Below are 19,423 nucleotides of genomic sequence, written 5' to 3'. Positions count from 1 at the left end.
CCAAAATATCAATGTTTTGTTCCCCGAGCCACTTAGTTATCACTTTTGCCTTATGGCAAGGTGCTCCATCATGCTGGAAAAGGCATTGTTCATCACCAAACTGTTCCTGGATGGTTGGGAGAAGTTGCTCTCGGAGGAATTGTTGGTACCATTCCTTATTCATGGTTCTTAGGCAAAATTGTGAGTGAGCCCACTGCCTTGGCTGAGAAGCAACCCTACACATGAATGGTCTCAGGATGCTTAACTGTTGGCATGACACAGGACTGATYGTAGCGCTCAACCTTGTCTTCTCTGGACAAGCTTTTTTCTGGATGCCCCAAACAATCTGAAAGGGGATTCATCAGAGAGAATTACTTTACCCCAGTCCTCAGCAGTACCTTTTGCAGAATATCAGTCTTGTCCCTGTGTTTTCCTGGAGAGAAGTGGCTTCTTTGCTGCCCTTCTTGACACCAGGCCATCCTCCAAAGTCTTCGCCTCACTGTGCGTGCAGATGCACTCACACATGCCTGCTGCCATTCCTGAGCAAGCTCTGTACTGGTGGTGCCCTGATCCCGCAGCTAATCAACTAGGAGACGGTCCTGGCGCTTGCTGGACTTTCTTGGGCGCCTTGAAGCCTCTTCACAACAATTAACCGCTCTCCTTGAAGTTCTTGTGATCCGATAAATGGTTGATTTAGGTGCAATCTTACTGCAGCAAAATCCTTGCCTGTGAAGCCCTTTTTGTGAAAAGCAATATGACGGCACGTGTTTCCTTGCAGGTAAACATGGTTGACAGAGGAAGAACAATGATTCCAAGCACCAACCCTCCTTTTGAAGCTTCCAGTCTGTTATTCGAACTCAATCAGCATGACAAAGTGATCTCCAGCCGTGTCCTCGTCGTCACTCACACCTGTGTTAACGAGAGAATCACTGACATGATGTCAGCTGGTCCTTTTGTGGCAGGGCTGAAATGCAGTGGAAATTATTTTTGGGATTCAGTTCATTTGCATGGCAAAGAGGAACTTTGCAATTAATTGCAATTCATCTGATCACTCTTCATAACATTCTGGAGTATAAGCAAATTGCCATCATACAAACTGAGGCAGCAGACTTTGTGAAAATTAATATTTGTGTCATTCTCAAAACTTTTGGCCACGACTATATATCATGCATTTCCTATTTCCACAAATTAAACTCATTATGTAAAATGTATGCATACAACAATCATAACTGAATACAGGCATACATACACATTAACTCTAACATACAGTCCATACTGGAAATGTACTATATGCTGTCAGAATTAGCCCTCAATGTTTTTCCTACTCTCTTTAYCACATACAGTACATTCCCAAAGACAAATACTGTATACCCAAACTCAAGGATGGATGTCTCTCTCTCCATCTCTCTCTAGTTACAGACACATGGGGCAACAATATCTCATTCTACACATCTTTCGGTCTTCTGTTCTCTCCCCTCCCTCCTTAGGGCTCCCTCCTCCCGCTCCCTCCCTCGCTAAGTCATAGGCAGACGTGCTTGTCGTGCGAGCAGACCGATTTAACCCTCTCCTCAGAATAACTGATGCTCAGACAGCTGCCCTTCACTTCCTCTCCTTGACTCCCCAAACTATCTCCCTCTTTCCTTTTCTCTCCACAGTAGCTCTATTCATTCTTTCTCCTCCTTTCCGTTCCTCTTCCTGATTTTCCCTTGCAGTTTTCCCTGCTCAGACGGCTATAAAGACTTGTCCTGTAGCAGAGCTTGTGTAATCGCTGGCTTCACAGGCACATGAGAACAGGAGCCCCTGCCTCAACACCGGCCCAATAAGGAATACCAAGCACTGGACGGAACAACACAGCGTTGGAGGGAAGGATAAAACATACAAAGAAAAACAGGCCACCTTTTCTAAACTCCAAGGAAGAAGGATACAATACAGAATACAAGGAGTGGCAGAAGAAGAGACGAAACAGTGTGAGGAGTACAGGAAGAGTTCAGCGTTAGACCATGCCTGGCTGTCATGTCCGGACACCACTGGTGCTGGTGCTCTGCATGCTGGTGCTGTCCTTGCAGAGCGCCCGGCGGATCAGGAAGAAGGCTTAACCAAAAGTGGTGGTAGTTAGAGCTGATATGAGTACCTACACTGTTGCTGCAGCAATGTGTGTGTGTGTGTGTGTGTGGTGTGTGTGTGTGTGTGTGTGTTGTGTGTGTGTGGGTGTGTGTGTGTGTTGTGTTTTGGTTGGTGTGTGTGTGTGTGTGTGTGTGTGTGTGTGGTGTGTGTTGTGTTGTGTGTGAGAGAGAGGAAAGGCTGGTGTAAATACAATACATACTCTGTTTTAGCAGGGTGGCAGAGGGGTGTAGTTTGAAGGTTTCACACTGAAAACAGTGTTGGCGCTGAGGTGAGAGGTGGGTGTTAACAGTGATGTGACTATGTCTCTGTTGAAGAGGTCAGTAGAGGTGTGTATGTCTGAAGATAAACGTACTGAGTAATGTGCTTGAATTCTATTAAAAAAACTCTCACAAGACTACAAAATAGAAGGTACAGAGCAGGATGCGTGTGTGTGTGGTACGAGTGTATGTGTTTGTGTGAACCTGGTGTAAAGGATGTTAGGGTTATTGGGGCAGGAACTCAGTGGGCCATAGCTCGTTAACTCAGCTCAGTGCAGGTTTGATTGATCATAGTTAACGAGGGCCGGTGCACTATGGTGCTCCCCTCTCTCTCTCTCTCCCTCCCGCTTTCTTTCTCTCTCTCCCTCCCTCACGACGGATGGCCAAACTGACATTCTTCAAGGACGCTGCTTCAAAGCCACTTTAATTGGAACATGCTGAGGTGGCCGTGACCTAATGCTTTATTCTCCTTCTCCCTCCAAGCCTTCCACCTCTTTCACTTCCATCACTCTCCATTCACAACTCCATGGCACCAGCATGTGCAACACCTGTTGCCTTCCCTTGCCTTTCTTTCTTTGTCTGAATAAGCCAGTAATGGTTGCAGGATGTTAGGTGAGGTTATCCGACTAGTTTAAATATTTGAGTTGTCTTACCGTACAGTGGATGGCAGTCGGTTTCAGGTTTCAAGTTGTATTAGTCGTACAGTATGTACGGGATAGGCATGGTATACAACGTCCAACGAAATGGTTCCTTCTTGACAATGCATCAACAATAAGAAATAATAAAATATTAAAATATGAAGATAAAGTAAATGGCTCAGTAGAATATAATATTATAATAGAGGAAGGCACAATATATAGTCCAATATTTACACGTGTTTTGGGGAGGGTGGGGGGTCAGTATATAAACTGAGCAGTGTAATAAGTGTCTGGTAGCAGCAGTTGTGATGTGTGTGTAGCATAAATGTATGTATGTCTCTGTGTGTGTCCTGTGGGTCAGGAGGCGCCCAGCGGATCAGGAAGAGAGGGCTTAACCAAAAGGTGGGGGATAGTTAGAGCTGAAATGAGTACCTACACTGTTGCTGCAGCAATGTGTGTGTGTGTGTGTGTGTGTGTGTGTGTGTGTGTGGTGTGTTGTGTGTGTGTGTGTGTGTGTGTGTGTGTGTGTGTGTGTGTTGTGTGTGTGTGTGTGTGTGTGTGTGTGTGTTGTGTGTGTGTGTGTGTGTGTGTGTGTGGTGTGTGTGTGTGTGTGTGTGTGTGTGTGTGTGTGTGTGTGTGCGTATAGTAAGGAGAATCAGAGCAGGTGGTCAGTCCAGTTCAAGTGTTCAGCAGTCTGATGGCTTGTTGATAGAAACTGTCTCTGAGCCTGTTTGTATCAGACCTCATCCTTTGATACCTTCTGCCCGATGATAAGGATCCAGAAGTGGTTGTCGGTCGAAGGAAATTATTGCCCGGACATTCTGAGCAAACAAATTCGAACAGGAACCGACAAGATGCGCACCCTCCTCAGTGCTGCAATCTTATCTTGTCCCCTCAGGTCAGTAGTCTTAGTGTAGTGTCTGGCTCAGATTTAGTCCAGAACTGGGGCACTGGGTCACCTCAGGTCAGTAGTCGTAGTGTAGTGTTGGCTCAGATTAGTCCAGAACTGGGGCACTGGGTCAAATCCTTCTGGCACTTTGCTCCACTGTAATTGCAGCTTAAACGGCAAAGTTCATAAGTGCCAAAGTTCTTGAGTGAGATGACTAAAATGAATTGGACTGTTTAGTTAAATGATTTCATGCCATTGCCAGGCAGCCCCCAGTGACCCCTCTCCATTAGAGTGCCCACAGAGTGGTGTTTAATGGCTGAGGCAGGAACTCAGTATTGACTGCATGGACACTTTGTTGTGAGGCCATTTATAAGCTATTGTCAATATCATTGCCCTTGTCATTCAATCATCACACAGCTTCTAAAAGCCCTGGCATCTTATTCATGTAAACCCTTCCAGTGTGCTCAGTCTTAGCAATAGCAGCACTATGGTTTCATGAAGGCTGTGTAAGGAGTGGAGGAGTGACAGACAGTCATGCACAAGACTGACCACAGAGAAARAGAGCATGGCCATTGTCACAGAGGGGCTCCTGTATGAGAGCAGCAGACAGAGGGAGGGGAGAGATGGGAGAGGTGCAGGAGGCAGAGGGGCACAGGGTGCAACTCTCTTTCTCCCTCCAGACCAGCAAAGTAGAATGAGCAGCCGGCCAGCTCAGCCGGCCAGCACAGCCAGAAACATGCAAACATTCTGCTAGCGTGGGGAGAGCATTTCAATAACCACAGCTGCCACTGCTTAGACAGCACCCAGAGAATGTTGATGCAAATTTTGGAGTAACACTCCTGTTATTGTGTCCCATCCAGGGGGATATAGTCTGCTTCTGACATGTGTCTGGGCATGTTCATGAAGTTCTGAACTGCACTAAATCTGTACAGTTCCATTAATTTCCCTCGATGGGGACAGGCTTTTGTCAGGCTCTGAAATTAGATTGGGCCTGCAGATGCTCAGCAAATCRTTGGCCTTCCTGTTCTGTTTCTGCTCTGGGCCGTCTGCCTTGGCCTCTCTCAGCATTTTATGTCCTCCCCAGGTGATTCTCACACCTCTGTTTACCATCTCACAGCTACAGCTCTTTATCCATGGGAGCTATAAGGGAATGAATCCCATMGAATTGGGCTGTCTGTGTGCTAAAACGTCAGAACGAACCAAATTGGAAAAGGCATCCTAACTTTGCACATTCCAGCATGGTGGCCAAGTTAATTTACAGTATAGGCTATTCCAAGATGGCTGGACTCAATATAGCAGATAATCCCTCTATTGTAGCCAGTAAATACCACTCTGTCTATGAGTAGGACAAAAATGTAAAATATTCGTAACAAATACAAAACATATGGCCTTGCCATACAGTAATATATTGGAAAAAATATTCTGGAAGAAATCCACAGGAGGTAAGGTATGTTTTATACTTGGTTTGAGTATACTGCTGGGTAGGTCAGAGTTAATACACTTAGCCCACTGGCAGAGGTGGTCAGGTGATGTGGACTTTGATAGGCATTCTGAACGTTAATCTCAGTCAGATGATGTGAGCATGGCCAATTCAGCCGCAGGACAATTTTTTCATGAGTGGATGGTCAGGGGGCCGGAACAAAGCTACAATTAATTTGTAGACTGCAAATTGACCGCAAGAAGCCCAAACAGATATAATATCTGACTAAAACATAATTTCACCCCCTCCCCAGCATTTGTCTGGCTACACTCCATCTCTTTATAGACTAAGGTCAGACCCTGCCAGCTGTCAGTCAGAGTCCGTGCAGGAAATGAACTAAGTGCCCAGGGGCCACACAAAGTCTAGAGCAAGGCTGGTCTAGAGACCTTTCACAGCACAGGAGAACTCTGCATGAAAAGGAGGCTGGATAATATATGTAGTTGTATTACATGAAAAAGAGGCTGGATAATACATGTAGTTGTATTACATGAAAAGGAGGCTGGATAATACATGTAGTTGTATTACATGAAAAGGAGGCTGGATAATGCATGTAGTTGTATTACATGAAAAGGAGGCTGGATAATACATGTAGTTGTATTACATGAAAAGGAGGCTGGATAATACATGTAGTTGTATTGCATGAGAAAGGAGGAGATACCGATCCAAATAGCATAGCCATAAGTATGACTAGCATGAAATAATCAGTGCAATCCATTTGAGCTGTATGACAGTATCACATTACACATAGTCACTGGAGAGGCTGCATGGTGTGCTTCCTGGAGTTCTCGGAATCAGGAAGTGTCAGATCTAAGAACTAGATACAATACAGACCTCAATGGCCTGATCACAGTTTACATCGCAGTCTGGAGCAAAATTTGGTTTCTGATTGCTTTAGACCACAGCTGCAGCGCTCAGCTTTGAAATCCCTGTCCTGGAAGACAATGCTCCCAGTAAACACRGGTATAACAGGGCTGCCGGCATCTCTGTGGCCCAGCAGGAAGATACCAATAAACAATAAATAAACAATGTGGYACTGAACATCAAACAGACACATGCAGCACGGCACAGTGCATCGCAGGGTAGGGCAGCTTGGCACTCAGACAGGCAGACTGATAGACAGGATCCAGACACTACTTCCTCCGGTACTGAGATCTGAGGGGAAACGATGGGAACTGAGCATATAATGAACCATGGTCCCTGTAACTGACATTATCCATTCACAGAGATAATCAGTCTCACTCTTGTACTTTAAACCTGGAGTTGCATTTGTAAAGATATAGGATGACATGAGGATYAAAGTGAATGGCCTACTTTGCATCCCATAATCATGTGTTTATAGGATTAGAATCATTTTGTAGACTGAACAGCATTATGACATTTGATTAGCTTCTCTGTCACCTTTCCACTGGTTTTGAGATACTATAGGTTAGGTTAATATGACTAGGCCTAGAAGCCCTCAGGAGACAGACAGTCAGAAGATCTGAGAGATGCTTGTTCCAATTTGGCCAACGTAGACCATGGCTGCTAAAAGCACAGATTCTCAGTATGAAGAGAACCCTGATGAAGTCAAGAGCTCAAAAAATTAACTTTGAGGAAGGTGAATCACTGTAAAGTACATAAACAATCTGGAAGTGGTCCTAAGACGTAGTCAATTGGCGTCCAATCAAGATCAATACCCTAACCAAGGCACAGCCTGAGGACGCACTGTGYTCACACTGACAGGGAGGGCCAGAAAGTAGTGCCTCTGTGTGTTGCCACGCCAACGCCACAAGTTGATTCAGTCACTGAGCCGTGGTGAGACCTGGCACCCCACCCACCAGGCTGGCAGCTGATGAAGCAAACGATTTGTGTGTTTATTACAAATATGCATTCTGTGTGTCACAAACACCCACACCAAACATTTGCTTTCATTTTTACGGTTGATTTGGAAGAGCAGTTGCTTAGTCTGCCATATAAACAGTGCAGTTTTAACAATTTTGTGCAGTCTGCAAGCACATAAACTAATTAGTGAGAGGGCATCCACTTCGTGAGCAGCAGGATGTACACCTGAATTTACAGTATCTGCTATGGAGCTCCATGCTATAGATGGGCTTTGGTTCTCTCTTGGCCAGACAATGCGGAATATTTGCATTCTGATGAACTACTGCTTGATGAAGGATGATAGAGGAAAYGAATTTGTATTGGCAGAGTGAGCCTCCCAGATTGAGTCTGGTTGACACTGTYCAATACCTCAACTGGAAACCTGACCTCACTGGATCTGCTGCTGGGCCAGAGCAGCTCCTCTGTGCAATAACACTAGAAAATATGAGGAAAGTGGTGTGGTTAAATGCACATCACATACAGTGACCACAAACCTAAATAAACCTGTGTTTGACCTATGACCTCCTCCAGAGCTTACAGGAAGTGCAGCCTCTAATGGGCGAAGTTCACCACATGGGATCGTGGAAATAGTTGTAGCTTATTGAAGCAAGCAAAGCAGTAAGCACAGTCATGGCTGTATTACAGATCTGATTATGTAAGTGTTTCACAAGCTCTTTACGAGCAATCACAGACCACCACTGTTCAGGAGAGGGGGAGAATGTGTGTGGGTTTGAGGCACAATCACAGACCACCACTGTTCAGGAGAGGTGGAGAATGTGTGTGGGTTTGAGGCACAATCACAGACCACCATAGTCTCAGGAGAGTGTGGAGCATGTGTGTGGGTTTGAGGCACAATCACAGACCACCACTGTTCAGAAGGTGGAGAATGTGTGTGGGTTTGAGGCAGGCAGGACCTCCTTGACAGTGTATCACATGTGGAGATCTCTGGCTCATGTTCACAGCCCTATTTCCCTCCATATTGACTTAATCTTCAATTCTTCATCCCCCCACGTGTTTAGAGTACTGACAGACATGACAGCTACATAACACTGAAAACATAAGAAATAGAAGAAGCTGATGGAAAATGTTGCAACAAGTATGTTACATAAAGGAGTTACTGCCACCTGCTGGTCAAAAGGATAGGACAAGCACACTTACCATTATTTATCTTTGTAGGCCTACTGTAGCTATTATGTTGGAAATGATCCAGGTCTCTTTATATTTCAGTCTCAGGATAATAGATTGCAAATTTCTGTGCAAACAATAAAGTAATTATCTTATCTCATCTCCTCTCAGGACTATGAGTATCCGAACCAGCAGTCCCAGTCCACCCAGCACCAGAAGAACGACCGCTGCCCACCCCCACCTCAGATGCTACCGGAGCGGGCCTGCGAGGTGCCCGGCTGCCGCTCTGACTCAGAGTGTGAGCGCCACAAACGCTGCTGTTACAACGGCTGCATCTACGCCTGTCTGGAGTCAGTGCAGCCACCACCGGGTAAGCACCATAGATCTAGTATAAAGTACACAAAACCATACTTATRGACACATTTGACAACACACATGGTCATATATAGCATGGGCATGGTTCTAACCATTGGCACAAGGATATGCAGTAAAGTCCTGATGATATAATTAGGAACAAGCTTTCCAATGATGTGTGTTTGTGTTGATCAGTGCTGGACTGGCTGGTTCAACCCAAGCCTCGGTGGCTGGGAGGGAATGGCTGGCTTCTAGACGGTCCAGAGGAGGTACTGCAGGGTGAGTAGCCTGGAACCATTAAACCCACCTGAACTCTACATCATCAGTATGTGTGTTTAGTTGACCTCTGACCTGTGTGTCCCCTTCCCTCTAGCGGAGGCATGCAYCACCACAGAGGATGGTGACGAGCCCCTTCACTGTCCCACGGGCTACGAGTGCCACATCATCAACCAAGGAAACCCCGCCGTTGGCATCCCCAACAGGGGACAGTGCATCAAGTCGCGTGGTAACTCTGGTAAGGTCAGATTCAGTCAACACTCATTCGATGGAATTCTAAAAACTGCCATAAACTAACTGGAGGTGCTCTTTCTCTTCCAGATGGACGTCCCATGAGGCAAAGGTCCTACAAGGACTATAAGGATTACTTGGGTAGGTGTGATGATCAACTGTCCTGTATACTCAATCATTATACTGCATTTGGATCAACTACTGGGGCCTCTTTCATACACCTGTTATTTCTCCACCATAGGAACTGGAAGCAGCTCTAATAATGCTGTGGCCTATGAGAAACACCACCACAAACATCTGGGATGAGGTAGGTCTTTCTGGGATAGAAAACTAGATCTAGATGGCATWWAAAAAAWAWAAAAAAAGGAAATAATATAGCCTATATTATTTGCTAGGGCTGAGAATTACCAGGGACCTCATTATATGATATTATCACGATATTTAGGTGCCAATACAATATGTATTACGATTTGATGTTCCAAAGATACTGCTCTCTATATGTCTGCTGCAGAGAGACTAGAGAGAGCATAAGTACATTTGTTTTCAAATGCCATTTCCATCAATCATGGAAATGAAATAGCTGAAAACATGTTGGCTCACCATTTTAAAAGATGGAGAAGAAGCTATAAGATGAAAAATACAAGCATTTTGGCACAGGTACAGTCAATTTAGCACCAGCTAAAAATATATATTGTCCAAAATAATATATTGCTCTATATAACAGTATCGATTTTCCCCTCATCAAAATGTTTTGCCTATGCCAGAGCTATCAAAGGACAATCTAACAATCTATAATAACCATTTCTGACAGATAGTAAATGCTCATACTCATCACAACAGATCAATGTCTTTCCTTAGAGCATCGGATACCTCTCCCCAGAACCTCAGCTATCAGAGCCCAGATACCAAACCTCTCGTCAACAGAACACAACCAGACCAGGTCAACAGAACACAACCAAACCAGACCTGGTAACCTCACGGTGCATTACATTTCTCATGTCTGGCCTGGGAAAAGGATGAAAACAAGCCTACATTTCCTACCTCTTCTATAACTGGTATACTCAATTTTGTTGTAATAATGGTCCATGRAGGGTTAACACATAATACCCTACTTTGAGAGATTTACACACACGGAAACGTGTTGTGATTTAGTTATGGGTAAAGAATAATGGCGTTATGGTTGAAGCAGAGAAAAGTATAAGACAGTYAACATCAAAGCACTTTTCTTTCCATCTCAAACTGGGAAATAAAAATAAAACATGCCATTATTCTATACATAATATKTAAGTAGATCCACTGCAAAACACTCCACAACTAGACACACAAGCAGACCAATGTTTCTCCCACTAATAAGTAWTTTCACCAATCAGATCAGCTCTGAAAAAGATCTGCGAAAAGAAATGCGATTGCTCAAAACTAGTGYAAAAAATATCAAAATTGAGCTGCCTGTGTAAACCCAGCCATTGAATCCTAACCTGAGGCCCATCGAGGGCTGGTCAATAGGAAATAAGAACCATGTGCAACTGTTGGCCCCCTCACCCTTCAGGCGAGCAGGATGAAGGTCCCATAAACACACAGGATTTATGGTTATCAGACTGAAACCCAGAAACAGACCCAAAAACAGCTGGGGTCAACCAGAACCACAGACAGACTCCATACATTCATGTAATAGCTTCACAACTACCCTCCACTCTACTGACAGCTTGAACAAAGCCTGTCTGTCTATCATAGTGGGAGAGCAAGCTAGGCCTTACACCAATGATCTAATCATTATCAGAACATCGAACAGTTCAAACTATCGAAAGTGAATCAAATTGATCCTATTCCATCCAGTATTTTCACAAAAATGTGCTTTAGTATAATAAAAAGTGAGTGGTTAGGAGTCCACGTCAAATATCCATGTCTGTATTTGAGTACTATATGAAATGGTGCTCAGTTCCAAGGCTGCCTCTTCTAACAGGACAATAAGCTGGTCTACACACAAAGACTCAATTCCACAACTAATAAGCTAGAGGTATGAACATTGATGTAACTCTGAGTGAAACAGTGATATCCAAATGTTGTCAAACTGGTGCTGTAATGTTGCTTTGTGTATTCTAAATAAACTTTGTTTGAGGCATGGTCTGCTATTTACATTATTGTACAGACCTAAATAACTGCGAAAAGTTACACTAAAACCTAACCATTAACGCAAAAGCACGACTTACCATTGTTGCTAGCTTTAGGTGACTACCTTGGGGCGGATGACAAAACAGTCTGTACATTACAGTAAATATTTAATTTATTAACGTATCAAACAGTCTTTACAAAGCATGGGTCAGGGGTGAAGACACAGGCTGTGTTCCGATTCCCTCCCCTGCTCCCTGAAATGGCATTCTTTTAAAATCCAATGAATGTATGTCCACCTCAGGGAGAAGGGTAGAMAATTGAAGTGCAGCCACAGACAAACATAAAAACACACTTCTCCTCCATGTTTATGTGGCAAACTTTTTCTGTCGGACTGGAGCAGGCAGCTGAGATGTGATGGCCAGGAGAGGGCGCTCCACCACCACCAGAGACTGGTCATCCAACAGGCTCACACACAGCAGGTCCTACACAGGACATTTCACAGGAACAGACAACATGAATAAAACATACTGATTTGACCGGTTATATTTACAGAATTTAAACATAACGGTGTATAGGGTATATCCAACAGAATCCTGATATTGTCCCAGTTTGGGGTTGGGTTCTAACCTGGTCAAAAAGAGGAGACTCTCACCTGGAAGGTTTTGCATATTTTGAAAGCATGGAGGTGACTGGGCCTCTCCTGCTCTGATAGGCTCCTGAGGGTCATCTGATTGTAAAACTGGGTCTTCTGGTCAGGGAGGGGCTGAGGGGGGAGAAAGGGACAGCGTTAACCTCACAGGGCACTTACAGCAGGTGTATTCTAAATGATACATTCAATATGATCCATACTAGGCCACTAAAACCAATAAGGCCATTATGACAAGGACATTGATGAATAAACACTTGAAAGAACAACAAAAAGGAGGATGCCTTTGGGAAATGCAGGTTTCTTACCAGACTTTGGTCAATTATGCAGAACATGTGCATGTCGTGCAGGACAACTTGATTTGGGTTTTTCGGGTTGAAGGTCACATGGGTGACGGGTGTGTCCCGGTCCAACCACAGGTTGTGGAGCCCCTGCTTCTGCAGCTTTCGGCTCCAGTCTGTGTACTGCTTCTCCACTATAGAGTACTCAAATAACTACAGACATACACCACAGAACAGTCAGCATAACTACACGTGTCAAGAGTAATAAATCCTAAACCTACAGGGGAAATGACAACAATTTCAACAAGATCAATCCTGTAAAAGGTATAATTGAGAGATACTAATATCTACAACTGCAGTGGCAGTATGAGAGGTGGCATGGTGTTTACCTGTTGGTCAGCGTGCACCATGGTCAGGTTGTTGGTGGTGGGGTGGATCCCCATGGCACTGGGACAGGAACCATAAACAGGTACTATACAATGGAGCTGGAACACAAGAACAGGGCCGTGAGAGGCTGTCATTGGTAGCAGATTATACAACTTTTACAATGTTACTTGTAGTCTAACAAGCAGCTGTAGAGCTTGGCTGGATCAGTGGAAAAACCACCCACCTTTAGTTTCTGTACATTGTAGACGTGGATCTCACAGTCACTATTTGCGGCCGCCAGCCACTTCCCATCTACACTGGTAGTCATTAGGTGAATGGGCTGTCTGGACCCTGGAGAAGGAAACGTCACAGAGTGAGACCATGCTGCCACAATCAGAATTTAGAATCGGAATTATACAAAAGAAAGCTATGGTTTTTCAGTGAAGAACAACCAAACTGAGGTGACMTATCGGAGGATCCACTGACCTGACTTGGGCTTGAGGGTGTGCACATACTTGCACTCAGACTGGGTAAGAGCAATAACGAGGACTGATGATTGGCTGGAGGCAGCAAACATCTTGGAGGAGTCCGAGGAGAAGCAGAGCTGGTGTGCAGAGCGCAGAACCTTTGGGAGATTGGATACCTGGGAGGGGGTGACAAGTGAGGTAGTTCAAATATATTCWAAAAATAAAATATATTGCTGAGCTACACTATATATACACACAAAGGTATGTGGACACCCCTTCAAATCWGTGGATTCGGCTACTTCAGCCACACCCGTTGCAGACAGGTGTATAAAATCGAGCACACAGCCATACAATCGCCATAGACAAACATGGCAGTAGAATGSCCTTACTGAAGAGCTCAGTGACTTTCAACGTGGCACCGTCATAGGATGCCAAGTCCGTTTGTCAAATTTCTGTCCTTCTAGAGCTGTCCAGGTCAACTGTAAGTGCTGTTATTGTGAAGTGGAAATGTGTAAAATGTGTCTGTCCTCAGTTGCAACACTCACTACCGAGTTCTAAACTSCCTTTGGAAGCAACTTCAGCACAAGAACTGTGTCAATAGCTTGTCATAGCCAAGCAGCCGCACACACTCCTAAGATCACCATGSGCAATGCCAAGCGTCGGCTGGAGTGGTCTAAAACTGTGGAAACGCGTTCTCTGGAGTGATGAACCATAGTTCACCATCTGGCAGTCCGACGGAAGAATRTCYGGAGAACGCTACCTGCCCAAATGCATAGTGCCAACTGTAAAGTTTGGTGGAGGAGGAATAATGGTCTAATTGTTTTTCATTGTTCGGACTAGGCCCATTAGTTCCAATGAAGGGAAATCTTAATGCTACAGCATAGAATGACATTCTAGACAATTCTGTGCTTCTAACTTTATGACAACAGTTTGGGGAAGGCACTTTCCTGTTCCACCATGGCAATGCCACCATGAACAAAGTGAGGTCCATAAAGAGACTTTTTCGAAATCGGGGTGGAAGAACTGACCTCAACCCCATCGAACACCTTTGGGATGAATTAATAATGGCATAGAAATAATGGTTGGTCCATTTGAATGATTGCAAATACCGCCGTCCCTTGGAAAACTGAACACAACCCACGATCAGACTGCACAAGCTCAAATGACAATCAACAAGAATGGGATCTTATGAAWTAGTCAAACAATGAGAAATCAAACCTGGAATGTTGACTTGAGATCACAATCTGGGAAATCAGTTCATAACCAGAGATCAAATAGTATAAGAAATATCTCAATATATGAATACATTTTGTTGTCATTGCCACTACTGCCAGAGCGACACGCATGATACAGTAGAGGCGAGAAAGCTGACTTTATCCACATTCAGGATTTGGTAATACCTTGGTAATACTGATGTTATTATTGTCCGTCTGCAGCCTGTAGATACGCACGCAGGACACGGTGGAATAAGCTAGCCATCCTCCACAGGAGGACAGGGCACTGCAGCAGATATGATCTTCACCCTGGGGGCAAAAGTCACAACAATACTACAGTTAAACAGCATTTCTTTAACATTATAAACTCAGCAAAAAAAGAAACGTCCGAACACCCTGTCTTTCAAAGATAASTTATTTAGATTTTTACAAGTTAACAGATCTTCATTGTAAAGGGTTTAAACACTGTTTCCCATGCTTGTTCAATGAACCACAAACAACTAATGAACATGCACCTGTGGAACGGTCGTTAAGATATTAACAGCTTACAGACGGTAGACAATTAAGGTCACAGTTATGAAAACTTAGGACACTAAAGAGGCCTTTCTACTGACTCTAAAAAACACCAAACTAAAGATGCCCAGGGTCCCTGCTCATCTGCGTGAACGTGCRTTAGGCATGCTGCAAGGAGGCATGAGGACTGCAGYTGTGGCCAGGGCAATAAATTGCAATGTCCGTACTGTGAGACGCCTAAAACAGCACTACAGGGAGACAGGACGGACAGCTGATCATCCTCGCAGRTGCAGACCACGTGTTACAACACCTGCACAGGATCGGTACATCCGAATATCACACCTGCGGGACAGGTACAGGATGACAACAACAACTGCTCGAGTTACACGAGGAACGCACAATCCCTCCATCAGTGGTCAGACTGTCCGCAATAGGCTGAGAGAGGCTGGACTGAGGGCTTGTAGGACTGTTGTAAGGCAAGTCCTCACCAGACATCACCGGCAACAACGTTGCCTATGGGCACAAACCAACCGTCACTGGACTGGCAAAAAGTGCTCTTCACTGACGAGTCATGGTTTTGTCTCACCAGGGGTGATGGTCGGATCCACATTTATCGTCGAAGGAATAAGTGTTACACCAGGGCCTGTACTCTGGAGCAGGATCAATTTGAAGGTAGAGGGTCCGTCATGGTCTGGGGCGGTGTGTCACAGCATCATCGAACTGAGCTTGTTGTCATTGCAGGCAATCTCAACGCTGTGCGTTACAGGGAAGACATCCTCCTCCCTCATGTGGTACCCTTCATGCAGGCTCATCCTGAAATGACCCTCCAGCATGACAATGCCACCAGCCATACTGCTCGTTCTGTGCGTGATTTCCTGCAAGAGAGGAATGTCAGTGTTCTGCCATGGCCAGCGAAGAGCCCAGATCTCAATCCCATTGAGRACATCTGGGACCTGTTGGATCGGAGGGTGAGGACTAGGGCCATTCCCCCCAGAAATGTTCGGAAACTTGCAGGTGCCTTGGTGGAAGAGTGGGGTAACATCTCACAGCGAGAACMGGCAAATCTGGTGCAGTCCATGCTCTGCAGTACTTAATGCAGCTGGTGGCCACACCAGATACTGACTGTTACTTTTGATGCCCCCTTTGTTCAGGGACAAATTATTCAATTTATGTTAAGTCYCATGTCTGTGGAACTGGTTCAGTTAATGTCTCAGTTGTTGAATCTTATGTTCATACGAATATTTACAAGTTAAGTTTGCTGAAAATAAACACAGTTGACAGTGAGAGGACGTTTATTTTTTTGCTGAGTTTAGAAGGGTCATGAACGGTCATGGTGGAATAATTACGTAAAATAGTATTTTGGTGATTTCAAACTGTTCCGGGTCAAATTTCACCAGAACATAAGGGAAGGGATAATCAACATAAACATACATACAACATAACTTTGATTTAGCTACATTTTCTGTATCTTAATAGCCTTGTCAGAGGACGTTTATTTTTTTGCTGCGTTTATAAACTCAAGACTATGCCACTCAGATTCACTGTATACTGTGCTCAGATAAACTAAGAGGAAAGGCCAAAGGGTCGGGTGGTCTTGGATGGTTCTACTGATCAAGTTGATATGCAGGAGCCACGTAGCTACCTTTCTCTTCAGAAGGAGGAGTTTCTCAGGCTTCCTCTTCAGAGGCAAGCGGTCTCCTGGCTTCCCTGAAAGGAAGACAGATGAGTCGTCAAATACTGCACACAACAACTATACCTACTAGACAAGTGTGATGACCACTGCCTTTTGTTTGAAGAAGAGTCAACGATATTGACTGTATTTCTCCCATCTTCCTAGACAGTGTGTGTGTGTGTGTGGTTCTCACCATGTCCATCACTATCTCCCAGTCTCCACAGCTCCAGCTGACCAGGGAACTGCAAGAGCAGTAGTCCTGCCTTCTTTGCACAGGATACTAGATTCCGCTGGGAAAAAAACAACAATAAAACAGGATTGAAACCAGCCTTAATGCAATTCTATAATAATAAAAAACATGTTCATAGTTAATAGGAATATTCCATTGAATTCACTATTCAGAATCAATGRAATGGATATTATTTGCAACAACTCTGACACCAGAGTCATTTCTGAACTCACGTGGGGAAAGTGGATCTTCCGAAGTCCTGAAGCGTGTGACTTCTCATCAAACTTCTCCAAGAGGGGTCTCACTACAAGGTGGGTATCCATGCCTGAGAAAATAATGTATCCAGAATGAGTCTTTATGCAGTCAAATAAKGCAACATTTATTGTACTACAGTAGCATTTCATCTTCCTCCATTTGAGCATTAGTACTGACCTCCAGAGACGATGGCAGTCTCGATCTCAGCCAGGGCTCTGACATCATGCGTGTGGTTCTTGAAGGTCCTGGTTCTGACCCACTCCTTGTCCTGCTGCTGATGCAGAGTAGGAGCAATGAACTGGAACTGGATCACAGTGCCTTCTGACGTCCCTGCCACCACACTGCTCTCATCCTGTCAATCAAACACAGCCAAGTCAGGAAGGAAGCTCCATTCTAGTGAAACATAAACAGTAGTTGTGTCAAACAAATACATGCCTTCAGACATGTCACCCTGCTCCCTCTGAATAAAAATAGAGTGCACCAATCCAGAAGGAGAGATAAGATATTTGTTAACGCCAGGTGTCCATCACAGAGAATATCCTCTCACCTTAGAGACAGACAGTGCCAGCACATCCCACTTGGTCACCAGGTGTGTTTTGACAAGCGTGCCGGTGTGTCCATCCCAGACTTGGACCTTCCCAGCAGAGTCCCCGCTGACGACAGTATGGTCRGACAGGAAGGCCACGCTCCAGACTACTGTCTCCCGACTCTTAGAGCCTCCAAAGCCCCGGTCCACCAGGAGCCTCTGTACAGCATGACCTGAGACAACAAACACTAGGGGTCAGGATCAAACTACAAGTAGCTACATGGACATCAGTGTACTGACAAAGACTGCAACTTAACACCACAACCTCACTGGCCTATTGGAACAAGTATGAATTCAACACTATTTTTCAAATGTAAATWGATTATTCAAAGCAGATCATAGCTCACCAGTTGGAACATCAAAGACACGGATCATGTCCATCATGCCAGCAGCGATGTGTGTGCCAGAGGGGTGCCAGGAGAGGGATATGATGCGACCTGTAAGACAGGATTAGAATGTTTAACAGGTCTGCACTACTACAAGAGGTTAAGTTCTCAACACCCATGGGCAATGTCCCTAATCCCATTGAAAGTGTGAGTGAGGATGCCCATATAGCATAAGAAAGGCAGCAATCTAAGGAAGTAACAAATTTTTTGACAATTGAATCAGAAGGACTATTTCTCTTACCTTTCTGTCTGTCCAGATTGCGCTCAAACTGTATGTGCTCTTCAAGTACTTCAAACAACTTCACTGTCCCATCTTCACATCCAATCTAACAGGTGAAAAACCCACATTTACATTGTTTTAATAGCAAAATAAATACACCTACAGCAGGCATACTTTGAATATTTCTGAAAATACATTGATTCTAGAGGGGTAACTGACCGCTAATTGTGTCCCTTGAGTATTGCTGATTATGGTCCAAATGGGGCCCCCATACGCTTCCAGGGAGTACTTGGGTCTTAGGTTTTCCAGGTCATATTCCGCAATCTCGCCATTCAGGCCAGCACTGAAAAGGCGTCCTCCAACCCAACATAGAGACTCAATGGATCGGGAGTCTTTCCCTGGGATAACCTGCAGATCCAAAACAAGTGTTAATGGCAAGTTTAGCAACCACACTGAGGGTTTAGCAACCACACACAATAGCCAAACGAGAGAGGTTTGAAGTTTAAAATGTGGTAGAATGTAATGGCTTAACAAAATGTTTCTTTACATTCTGAACATGCCATAACATAATTAAGTAAGCTACTAACTTTTTCCTGGAAATAGTGGTCAGTGAAGTTGAAAATCTCGACACTCCCATCCATTCGTGCAAGGGCTAGTCTCTCTGTGTGGGCATTGAATGCCATGGCTCTGATCGCTGTGGGCATGTAGTCGAAAAACCGAACCCGGTGCACTTTGAACTCCCCCATTGCTGCGTATCTAAGAAAACAGATACATTTTAAAATTAAAAAGAGGATCAATAGTTTTGCATGGAAAACAGTAATGTTAGCCAACGTTGATGGACTTAGTTACAATAACTAGTTAGCGGATAAACAACCATCATGCTAAAGACATAATTTGAAATGTAAGCCGCAACAAGAGATCTATCCCCTACAAAACTAGCCTACTTGGATAAAGATAGCTACCTAAAGTTAGCTTGCTATCTCCCAATTTGGCCGGTTAGCTAGCTAAGCTCGCTGTAACGTTACATTGAAAGAGCAGAGCATGCCTATCAACAAATAATTACATTATTGGCAAGTACCGATATATAATGAACATAGAAAGAGTAAAACAAATACGCTTACTTGTATCACCCCCTTCTTTAGTATTTTCTTCACTTTCACCAAACGTTCATTGCTAAGAGTTTCAAACGTTGAATTACAGCAGACACCACGTTGGACACCTTTGAACCGGAAACCCTAGATGTGAGTGACGCGACTGTGCGCCGGA

At 44.5% G+C, this 19,423-nt stretch overlaps 2 protein-coding genes across 3 annotated transcripts; one reads left to right on the top strand and one right to left on the bottom strand.

Moving 5' to 3' along the window:
• The first annotated feature begins 1,492 nt into the window (after positions 1 to 1,492).
• On the top strand, positions 1,493 to 11,332 carry LOC111962331 (WAP four-disulfide core domain protein 1-like). Of its 2 annotated transcripts, none has more exons than XM_070443006.1 (8): positions 1,493 to 2,040; positions 3,351 to 3,400; positions 8,524 to 8,722; positions 8,902 to 8,985; positions 9,080 to 9,220; positions 9,304 to 9,354; positions 9,455 to 9,520; positions 10,072 to 11,332. In XM_070443006.1, the coding sequence occupies exons 1-7, from the start codon at positions 1,980 to 1,982 to the stop codon at positions 9,517 to 9,519; spliced, it is 651 nt and encodes a 216-aa protein (XP_070299107.1). In that variant the 5' UTR covers positions 1,493 to 1,979; the 3' UTR covers position 9,520; positions 10,072 to 11,332. The 2 variants fall into 2 exon arrangements, with proteins under 2 accessions (XP_070299107.1, XP_070299108.1); XM_070443007.1 differs by having other exon boundaries at positions 10,054 to 11,332.
• A 144-nt stretch (positions 11,333 to 11,476) lies between these two features.
• LOC111962328 (UTP4 small subunit processome component) lies at positions 11,477 to 19,386 on the bottom strand. Its single transcript, XM_023985340.2, has 17 exons — positions 19,279 to 19,386; positions 18,745 to 18,913; positions 18,377 to 18,565; positions 18,179 to 18,263; positions 17,899 to 17,988; positions 17,513 to 17,724; positions 17,143 to 17,317; positions 16,944 to 17,035; positions 16,675 to 16,771; positions 16,452 to 16,516; positions 14,483 to 14,605; positions 13,102 to 13,258; positions 12,860 to 12,966; positions 12,639 to 12,734; positions 12,277 to 12,462; positions 11,975 to 12,085; positions 11,477 to 11,804 (listed from the first exon to the last, which is right to left on the bottom strand). The coding sequence occupies exons 2-17, from the start codon at positions 18,901 to 18,903 to the stop codon at positions 11,688 to 11,690; spliced, it is 2,061 nt and encodes a 686-aa protein (XP_023841108.1). The 5' UTR covers positions 18,904 to 18,913; positions 19,279 to 19,386; the 3' UTR covers positions 11,477 to 11,687.
• Positions 19,387 to 19,423: the final 37 nt, after the last annotated feature.

The sequence above is a fragment of the Salvelinus sp. IW2-2015 genome, linkage group LG4q.1:29 (assembly GCF_002910315.2).
Source record: "Salvelinus sp. IW2-2015 linkage group LG4q.1:29, ASM291031v2, whole genome shotgun sequence".
Classification (NCBI taxonomy): domain Eukaryota; kingdom Metazoa; phylum Chordata; class Actinopteri; order Salmoniformes; family Salmonidae; genus Salvelinus; species Salvelinus sp. IW2-2015.
The sequence above is the reverse complement of the archived record's forward strand: the minus strand, read 5'-3'. Positions and strand labels throughout refer to the sequence as shown.